The following is a 10,864-nucleotide window of genomic DNA, read 5'->3' as shown; positions in this document are numbered from 1 at the left end:
CAGAGTTGGCACCTAATTTTTATCGATCGACTGAAATGCTGAGCCTCATACAGCCGACGAAATACAACTGAAAAACTCATTTATCTCCTGAACATCACGACACTGCCAATGGAGCTTCTTTTTGCACAGAGCAGGAAACACCTCCGAGGCCATCAGCAGAAACCTCGTCTAGACTTGGAAGGTGCAGCAGCAAGGGCTCGATTCTAGCTCAGCCACTCTATTTGTGAGGTCCTGGCCTGTTTTTGTCGGTCAATAAGCACTTACCAAACACCTAGCAAGCGCACTGGGCTTAAACTTGGGGACAAAATGACGCAGCCAGCTCCCAGTGAACTCGCAGGCTAAGAGGCGTGGCCTGTTTGAGCTCTAAGGTCATTTTCCAAGCAGTAAATTTATGACCAGGATCTAGGAGTTTATTATCTCCTAAAAGGAAACTAGCTCATTGTTGGGACGCTTTAACTTGGGGGCAAGTATTTCCCCTTCGCTAAGTGACGTTTCTCTCCTCGCCCCGTCAGAAAACTTACTTTTGCCACAAAGAGGCGTAACACCACTGAACCCTATCCACACCCTACCCACACCCTACCCACAACTGCGTTCTTAACCCTGCCCACGCGGCTCCTTTATAGCCGAGCGGAGGCCGCGTGCTGACGCATCCCGTTGCGCGCTGACGTCACCACGCACCGACGGCAGCCCCTGCGCACCCTCGCACACTCGCCGGTGGCGGCGTGCTGACGCTTGCGTCAGCAAGGAGCGGGGCTGGGGGCACCCGTTTTGAAGTCGACTGCTGGCCGGCGGCTGCTGCTGTTGCTGTTTCTTTTACTGGTGCTGCTGCTGAACCTCTTCCAACTCCCTTCCTTCCGCGAGGACCGGCTCGGAGAGGCCTCGGGGCAGATGCGTGAGAGGCCGCCCCGGGGTTCACTCGGTGTTTAGGCTCCCGGCCCCGAGGCCTCAGGCCTTGCTCCCCGCCTCGGGGGCCCCGTGCTAGCACCTCAGCCGCCACCCCCTCCCCCCCTGCGCAACGCCCGGGGAGCACCGAACCGCCGCACCCCCTGCGGCGCCGGGCCGGCCGGCTATGGCCGTCTCCAGGTGGGTACCGCGCGCTCGGCGGGAGCTGGGGCACCGTGGGGCCGGGGCAGGGACGCGCCGACCCGCTCCCGTCTTCGGGCCAGGGCGCCGGGGATCGGTCACCGGCGCGCGGGGGAAGGGGTCCCACCGCCGGGGGCAGAGGTATTCTTTGTTACCTGGCGGAGGCCCCGCAGGCGCCACGGCTCTCGCCCCACAGTCTTCAGTGGTTGGACTTCACTTGGCTTGGTTCCGGGAGGTCTTTCCTTGTTGGGGAATCGGTTCCTGAGCATGTCAAGAGCCGCACCAGCCTCTCCTTTCTTTCCTGGTTCCTTTCTCGGTTTTCACTGTCCTCTTGCCAAACTCTAGCGCTAACTTTTTTTTTTTTCCTCTTAAGCGTCTGGATATTAAAGTACATCCACCTATTCCCAATTCCTGCTACGTCAGACGATTTGGATGTATACAATGGAAGTATGGAAGAGCTCATTCATTCATGATGAGTTAATACTACCCAGTCTGCCACTGCTTTATGGATAACCTCTTCCTTGAGAGAGTTTTCTTTTCTTTTCTTTTCCTGTTTTACTCCTTTCGTTATTGTTAACTAAGTTTCATCTTCTTTTCTTTAATGGAAGGAAAGAGGCAATCCTTACACAAACAGTCATCCTATCCCAAACTCCAATGCACTTTCCTTTGTTAGGACATAAAGCCGACATCATCTAACTTAAATGTTTCAGAAATACTTCCAGTTCAAAACAAGCAGTAAAAGGGATAGTAATAAAGCAATTACAGAAATAAAAGGCAGGGATTTATCCCCTCCTTTTATCCCTTCAACTATACTTTCCTTAGTTTTTCCCTTAGATGAGCCACTCCCCCTTCTCTAAACAGCTGTGGCTGGTAACTTGCGTTTTGATCTTGGTGCCATACATATCCATGGATGTGGATTGATGCCCTATGAGATGATGGAGTCAGAGTCCAACTAGCTACTCAGGCAGGTTTCAAAGAAACCTGTTGGAAAGTTGGAAGTGATGTATTCACCAGAAGCCCCTGACTACTCAGAAAACAAAAATGTCTTGCTTTGATTTCCTTAAAATTAAGTCATATATTTATTGAGTGGCCATTATGGACAATTAATAGAGTGAGTCTGTTGTGCAAGAACAGATGGCTTCATCTCTGGTATGTTTCACAGAAGTCTTTGGATACTGATGGAGTGGTGAGGGTATGGATGAGGTAGCAGTGAAGGTGCCCAATACTGACAGTAGTGAAGAAGATGTTGCTAGGTACTTGTAGAACAGTCAGTTCAGTGTACAAGTAGGCACTTAAATGTTTTCAGCGTAGTAACTAATCTTAATAAAATTTGTCTTATTTTTGTTCAATAGTTGTCCATAAGAATGTTCTCTGGTTAAAAGTAGCATTTTCATCAAAACAGTCCAAGTTTAATAATTATTGAGGCATTTTAATAGCAGTACTTTCATATTTTCAAAGTTGCAGAGGAAAAATTTTAATAAGCTTCTAGAACTTAGTTTAAATATTTTCTGCTTAAAAATACTTAAATACTTTGACCCAACTCTTCCTACCTCATTTCCTTGAATTTGTCACTTACTACATGACATTGAAATATAAATTTAATCTCACATCTGTTTGGTAAGATCCAGAGTGTTTAAGGGGAAAAGTTCTTGAGTTGAATTAATTCCTTGGCACAAACTGGGAAAATTTTCATACTATGAAATGATGTTTCTTTGGAGCAAGGTGGGTTATGGTATTGAAGAGTCCTTGTTTTACCTTAGAAGATTTGAATGTGCTTTGTTCAGTCAGTTAGCCTAGCACCTACTATGTGCCAGACTGTAAAAGCTCTGAGGATATAAATAAAAAGTGAGGTAATCCCTGCCTGAAAGTATACAAATATGCAAATACAAGATATTTTAAAAATTAATTAAAAAAATTTTCCCAGAGGGGCATTAACAATTGAGGGAGGGAATAGGGAGACAGAAGATGACACTGGGAGTGAATCTTGAGGGGAGCTGTAGATTATAAGAGATGGAGGTGAGGAGAAAGAGCCTTCCAGGTAAGGAGACAGCCTATGGAAAGATATGTTGGGTCACTTTGGGTACTAGGAACAATCCCATAGCTGAGTTTGGCAGGAATGTAGAGTATGGAGGGGATGTAGCATCAGTCTGAAAAGGTAGACCTACGGCAAATTAAGCACTGCCAAATAAAGGAATTGACATTTTATCCTTAGAGATACTGGGGAGCCACTGAAGCTTCTTGAATAGGACAGACCGTCCCTCTACATATGCCTTTATCTGAACCCCTCCCATCTTCTCTAGTAGATTTCTCCCTTAGACATTCCCTTTCTCATCTTCAGCCTCCATCTCTTGGTTCCTTCTTTGCTCCTTTCAAACATGACTGCCATCTCCTTTGGCTGTCATCCTATCTCTCTTCCCTTTTTCATCCAAACTCCAGGAAAAATGAACAATAAACTATCTATACTTAATACCTCCACTTATTCTCCCTTCTCTTCTTCACATACTCTCTCACTTCTTTAACTAACATCATCACTCAGCTGAAACTGCTTTCTCCAGATTTATGAATGATCTCTTAATTGCCAAGTCTGATCATTTTTTCTCAGTCTTTAGCCTTCTTGAACTCTGCAGCATTTGACACTCTTAACTGTGCTTTTCTCCTGGATACTCTCTCTTTATGGGTTTTCCTGAAACTGCTCTTTCTGGTTCATAAGGCATACCTGCCTAACCATTCCTTCTCAGTTTTCGTTACTGGATATTCATTGGTAGCATGCCTGCTAGCTATGGAGGTACCCCTGTGGCTCTGTCCTGGCAGTTTCTATACTGTTTCATTTGGTGATTTCATTTGTTCACCTGGGTTTAATTATTATCTATGTGAGTGATAAAGGTATTATATATAAGGCACCTGAGTGGCACAGAGGTTAGAATGTAGAACCTAGAATACAGAAGACCTGAACTTCAGTTTGGCCTCATATACTTAACCAGCTATGTGACCTTGGGCAACCCATATAATCTCTGTCTCAGTTTCCTTTTTTGTAAAATGAAGATAATAATAGCACCCACCTCCTAGGGTTGTAAGGATAAAATGAGATAAATACTTGCAAAGTGTTTTGCAAATCTTAAGGCACAATATAAATGATTATGATGATGATGATTTACATCCAACTCTATTCTCCCTTCTGAACTCTAGTCCTGCATAACCAAACACCTACTAGACATTTTAAACTAGATTTCCTGTAGACATCTTGAACTCAGATTCCAAAACAGAACTCCTTTCTGTTTCTTCCTAATCCCACCTGTCTGCTGAACTTCCCTGTTTCGCTTCTATTTACTTATTCATTCATTTATTTATTTGATTTTTTGGCAGTTGGGGTTAAGTGACTTGCCCAGGGTCACACAGCTAGTGTCAAGTGTTTAGTCTGAGCCCACATTTGAACCCAGGTCCTCCTGACTTTAGGGCCAGTGCTCTAGCCACTGTGCCACCTAGCTGCCCCATTTCCCTGTTTTCTTTTACAGGCACTAAGGTTCTTCCAGGGACATAATCTCAGAGTTATCCTTAACTCTTCATTCTCTTTCACCCCACCTATTTAAGCATTACCAAGCATTTGTTTTCTATACTACAACATCTCTGTCATCTTTTCACTTCTCACCACTCAGACACTCATCACCTCTCAGCTGGACTGTTCTTTGACCTGGACTGTTGAAGTGACCTTCTAATTGATCTCCCTGCCTCAAGTCTCTTTCCACTCCAGGCCATTGTCCACCCAGCTGTCAGAGGGATTTTTCTTAAGTGTACGTGTAATCATGTGATTCCTCTTCAGTAAAACTCCAGTGGTTCTGTGTTGCCTTCAGGATCAAATATAAAGTCCTATGTTTAGCTTTTGATGCCCTTCGACATAACCTCAAATCTGCTTTTCCAGCCTCATTACATATTACTCCTTTTCACATATGCCATGGTTAACCTAAATGAACCTTCTTGTCATTCCTCGAACACAGCATCCCATCTCTGTGCTTTTGTTCTCTTTGTTTTCCATGCCTGATCAATTCAGGTCAAGTGAGATAATACTTGTTTAAAAAAAAAATAGTGCCTGGCACATAGTAGGCATTATATAAATGGTTAATCCCTTTTCCCTTTCTGTGTGCTTCATCTCCTTCCCTTTCCTCCCCTGGAATATACTCATGACTCATTTATAGAATTCCTCACTTCCTAAATGATGCAATTCAAGCACCACCTTTTACACAAAGCCTTCCTAGATCCACTCAATAGCCTACTCTTCCTCCTTATCTTACATTTATTTCATATGTATTTATTCTCTGTAGATCTAAATAGGTGTATTATGTTTGCTTCCTTCATTTTCCATCTCCTCGCCTCCCCCCATGAAGTAGGGTGCATGAGAAATGCTTTAAAAAAAATTTTTTTAATGCTTCTTGATTGTTGTACGCTTTAGGATTATCAATTTGGCAGCTTTGAAGAGAATGAATTGGAAAGGGCAGAGGTCTTTGTTCAGAACAACTGTTTCCTGAATGAATGCCTAGAAGTTTTGAGAGATTGTTCCTCCCTACTTCATACATCTCTCTAGGCCTTTTTTTTAAGTTGACTACCTTTAGGCCATCAAAATCTCAATAAGATCTTCTAAAAATGCTTTTTTAAGACTGTTATTCCACTTTCATGAAAGATCTAGTCATTTCTTTCGGTTCTAGTTGAATACTATTCTAATGTCAACTGTTATGTCAATTCTTAGAGTTATCCATGTGATGGAAGGAAAAAAACTGGGTGTGGTGACGAGTCTCCAATCTTTATGCAGAGAAGGCTGAGGCCTAGGCTGGTAGATTGCTGGAGTCCAGGAGTTTTAAACTGCAGTAGGATTAAAGCTCAGCAGGTGTCCTCACTAAGTTTGGTGAGCCGTTGGAGTGGAAGAGGTGGGGGAAATGGTACACCTTCAGGCTGCCTAAGCAGGGGCAAGCTGTCCCAGGTTGGAAGTAAGCAGGTCCAAACTTCTGAGAATTTTGTCTGAGTGGCTACTGTACTTATAGCCTATGTGAGTTAGGCAGACTCAGTTGATCTCCCTCCCTTTTCTCCCCACCCCCAAATAAAAAAGGTTATCCATGTGTGGATGCACTTTGTGAATTATCTGTTGCAAAATTTTAATCCCTGACCTTTTCTCTACTACTCAGCGTGTTTTCTAAGCTGCCTTCCTTCGTTGTTGAGTTGGTATATGCTTAGGGAATAAAAGCTAATTTTAATATTAGCTTAAACAAACTGTGAGGAAGGTAATACTGTTTATGAAAAACACAATGTAATATCACCAAGGTCAAATATAAATGATTCTTGTACCAGTATGCCTAGCCTAATTGAGAGGAAACTGCATAGCATTTTTTTTCTTAATTAAAGATATCTAGAAGTCTTTTTTATTATATAGTATCTATATTATCAAGGAAAGAAAATACTAAATTGTTAGTGCTTTTTCAAGGAGTCTTCTTCCTCTAATGACTTTGATAATTTTACTATAATTTAGGCACTGAATTTTTTCCTAGTGTTTTTCAGTAAATTTTTCTGAGTGTGATTCCTTGGAAACAAAAATTTTCACATAATAAGAACCAAGTACATTTTGTCATTTTTGCTAAACATTTTGAAATATTTTAAAGTATCAGCAATGCATTGAGCGGTTATGAGCTATATGCAGTCACATTTCCTTTAACTATAAGTGACTGTAGCTCTGTGACCCTTCTCCCTCTACATCTACAGTAAAGCTCTGTCTTGCACACAATGAGGTAGAGGCAAATTTAGAGACCAGTGCCAATTTAGGAAAGTGATGAGTGTTATGTCTGGGCATAAGTATCTTTTTGATTCTGTTCCAAAATCAAATATTAGTGATTTTTAGATTGTTCTGTCTTACTTTTACCTGCTCTCACATGAGAATTAACTACTATTCTATTATTACATGGTTTTTTACCCCCTGTTTAATATGAACCAGTTTGTTTTCTTCTGCATCTGTCTCCTTGTTTTCTCTTTCTGTAGGGATTGTGTCAGGTTTTGTTTTTGTTTTTTGTTTTTTTGATTCTAAGAAAAATCAGTCCTTGACATTTTTAGTACTGCATTTTTTTTCTAATTCTTTATAGGGTCACACAGCTACATTGGATATGTTAGAAGTCTTCTAGTTTTAAATATTCTTATATCAAGATATCTACTATGTCAGATATTAATATAGTTTAACATTATTTTAAAGATGTTGAATAGCTGTATCAGTACATTCAGAAATTTTTTTTCCATGTCTGCGAATATGTTTAGGAAAGATTGCTACTGTGACATTTGTGACTTTATTGATTTTTTAAAAAAAATTTTACCCAAGGGGCATCTAGGTGGCACAGTGGATAGAGCATCAGCCCTGGAGTAGGGAGGACCCGAATTCAAATGTGGCCTCAGACACATAATACTTACTACCTGTGTGACTCTGGGCGAGTGACTTAACCCCAATTGTCTTACCCCCAAAAAAAATTTAAAAAAAAAGAGAGAAATTAAAAAATTTTACCCAAGTAGTAAAAACTTGTGTGCTCTCAAGAACATTAACCCCAATTGCCTTACCCCCAAAAAGAATTTTTTAAAAAAAAAGAGAAATTAAAAAATTTTACCCAAGTAGTAAAAACTTGTGTGCTCTCAAGAACATCTCTAAAATATCCTGATTCCATTTGTGGTGACTTAGTTGTTTTAGAAACCATTCTCTGGGCTTATAAAATATTCAGGTACTTGGTGAAATTTTGAAAGTGGTGTAATTAACCTGAACAAACTTCAGTGACAACTCAATGCTAAGTCTGTATTTCTATTAGAGTAACTATTATGGAGTGGTAGGAAATGCTGTTGAATGTATCCATGGGCTGTGCTTTCTTAGGAACAGTAATTGGACTATTCCGGTTGTATTTTAGAGAATTGTTTTCTTTGAATTGGGGCATTTTTTTCCGATGAAGGGAGGTTTCCAGATGTGGAGAGGTTCTGGTGGATCCTCCTATGTAACTTTGGGAAGAGAGGGTCATAATTTTTTTGTAGAAGCAAAGGTTGCTTTTGGTTACTGGACAGGAAGGAAGGAAACAAGCATTCATTAAGCACCTACTATGTTCTGGGCACTGTGCTACTTTACAAATATTTTTCATTTGATCCTCACAAAAACCTTGGAAAGTAGGTGCTGTCTCCATGTCCATGGCTCAGCAATTCCAATCTATCATAGAGCTCAAAAGAAAGAGAATGAATTTATTTTAAGGGTCTAAAATGGAAAAGATTTGTCTGTGGAGAGAGACAAAGAAAGTCTTAGACACTGTAGAAAAGATTCATTCATTATAAATTGAACTTTTCCTAGGTTCCTTTTTCTTGTCTGAATTTTTTTTTATTCTTTTTTTTTCCGAGGCATTTGGAGTTCAGTGACTTGTTGTCTGAGTTTTAATCCCAGTGAGTATCCTCTTTGTATCTGTAGCTTTCCTGTTTCCTCATTCTGTGCTATTTTCCCTTGCGCTTCAAAAGGCTTTACATTTTAAATCACAGGACTAAAGCTTGGCTATGCTAGAACAAGATATAAACCCATGGAACCAGTCTTTGTATTGGATATATTGTCATTTGTTCCTCTGACGGTTTTCCAGAGAGACATTTATTCTGAGAATGTAAACTAGTTTATAAACTGTTTGAAGTCATGTCTTACACTTTTGTACACACAGTTTCACCTAGTATAGCCATAGACAGCTTGTGGCTCAATGAATAGAGTGCTGGGAGAACTGCATTCAGATGCTGCCTCAGACACTTACTAGCTGTGTTGCCCTGGGTAAGTCACTTGACCGCTGCCTGCCTCAGTTTCCTCAACTGTAAAATGAGAATTATAGTAGCACCTATCTCAAAAGGTTGTTATGAGGATCAAATGAGATACTATCTGAAAACATTGCTTGGTGCATAGTAGGTGCTATATAAATGATTTCCTTCTCTAACTGCTTTGTCACATAGTAGAAGCTTAGTGAGATCTTGGTTGATAAATAGCAACCCAGAACGTTCCTTACCTAGTTATGTAAGTGGGAATCATTCCTCTCAGTTTCTGTTCTATATCAGAGTATTTTTTGAAATAATCATGAATTTGTACTTATGTCTTAAGGGGTACCTATTTGATTTGAAGTAGACCAGATGATGGGCAGCTAGGTGGCATTAGTGCCTGGCCCGAAGTCAGGAAGACTCAATCTTCCTGAGTTCAAATCTGGCCTCAGATACTTATTAGTTGTGTGATCTTGTGCAAGTCAGTTAACTCTGTTGGCTTCAGTTATCTCATCTGCAAAATGATCTGGAGAAGGAAATGGCATTATCTTTGCCAAGAAAACCCCAAATGGGGTCATGAAGAGTTGAATACAACTGAAAACAACTGATGATATTAGCACAGTAGAATTTATAACCAGTGAAAGTTGACAGAATATAATTGACTATTTTCTTATTGAGTTATACAAATCTTCCTTCTCTAATTTTAGTACCTTTCATTTAATTTTACATCTGTTACTTCTCTTCCCCCCACCCCCTACATGTCTATTGTTCTTACAGAGCAAGAAAAATGGCACTCCTACTTTATCAGAGAGCAGGTTTAGCTAGAAAAGGCCTCTTAATAAGTACTGTATTCCCTCAATCAAACCTTCCTTCCTTTAACTTTTCCTTTATCTTCTGACCTTCCTTCAACACTTCTACCAGGTTCCCTTTCTGACCACCCTCCAAAATAACACTGACCCCGTCCCATGGCCACATAATCATTTTCTTTCCCTTTCCAAACTCTTGTGGTGTGGCCCAGTCTTGATGCTAAACGTACTTGACACACTGGCCACTCACCTGGCAATTTGTCCTTGGGGCAGTAGGTCAGAGTACTCTCTTGTTTAGCCCTAAGCCTCATGTTTTTCCTCATCTTCCATCACTTTAGTGACTTTATCTATTCTTTGTTTTAGAGAAAGGAATGGTGGACCACCACAAAGGACTTTGAGCCAGAAGGCTTGGAAAAAGTTCCTCAAAAATGCCCTCATTTCCTCTCTCTGCTGTGACAAATAAGACCACTACCTAAGTGGAGCATACAGGGAAGAAAGGAGGCCTGGGTCAAGACTGGAGTAAACTGATTTACCACGTTCAAGACAGCTGGTTGGTGGAGGGGAATGGATTAACAAAGAATTGGTATGAGGTTGTAAAGCTGTGTAGAAACATGAGGCTGGGAGGGACTGTGTGGCCATAGGACGGGATCAGAAGGAAGTCCATCGGTAGAAATAAGCGTCTAAAGCAGTCCTGCACAACCTGCCACCAGATGCCAAAGGATTTTGGGCGGCCCTCAAAAAATGTAGAGGAAAAACATCCTTTGTATGTAGAGGAAATCTTTTAGCGAGCTGCAGGCAGCCTGTGGGGACCCAGGTTGTACAGGCCTGGTAAAGGAAAGCTGTTCAAGAGAATAAGAAGGGAAAGTTAAACCAAGAGGAAGGATCATCGAAGGGATACAGTGCTTACTTTATATAGGCCAAGAAAATTCGTTCCTTTGGTATTTGGGATACTAAAGTACTGCCATGAATTGGTCAGTTTACCTTCTGAAACACTTGGCAAGAATTCTTTTACTTTATTGACTTCTTTTGTGCTAGCCGGTATAGATGTAAGATGGTTTTGTTTCTCTAAGGAAGCAAGAATTTGTTGAATACCCCATGGCATGCAGTTTTATTACTTACATTTGCATCTGCCATATTAGTCCCTTGATAATTGAGTCTTTCTTCATCATTAATTTAAATTACGTACTATGCTTTTT

The 10,864-nt window shown here is 41.0% G+C and overlaps 1 protein-coding gene across 5 annotated transcripts in view; it reads left to right on the top strand.

Annotated features, from left to right (window-relative positions):
• Positions 1–708: 708 nt before the first annotated feature.
• BTAF1 (B-TFIID TATA-box binding protein associated factor 1) overlaps positions 709–10,864 on the top strand; it is a 129,587-nt gene continuing 119,431 nt past the window's right edge. For 4 of the 5 annotated variants that reach the window (XM_020964076.2, XM_020964075.2, XM_020964074.2 and 1 more), the window contains exon 1: positions 711–1,083. In XM_020964076.2, the coding sequence (XP_020819735.1) occupies positions 1,070–1,083 (14 nt within the window). In that variant the 5' untranslated portion in view covers positions 711–1,069. Of the gene's footprint in view, positions 1,084–10,864 lie in introns of all 5 variants that reach the window. The other variant, XM_078150998.1, reaches the window with a different exon arrangement.

Source organism: Phascolarctos cinereus, unplaced genomic scaffold (genome assembly GCF_003287225.1).
Source record: "Phascolarctos cinereus isolate Bilbo 61053 unplaced genomic scaffold, phaCin_HiC Scaffold_3;HRSCAF=262, whole genome shotgun sequence".
NCBI classification, from domain to species: domain Eukaryota; kingdom Metazoa; phylum Chordata; class Mammalia; order Diprotodontia; family Phascolarctidae; genus Phascolarctos; species Phascolarctos cinereus.
Note: the sequence above shows the minus strand (reverse complement) of the source record. Positions and strands in the feature narration are given on the sequence as shown.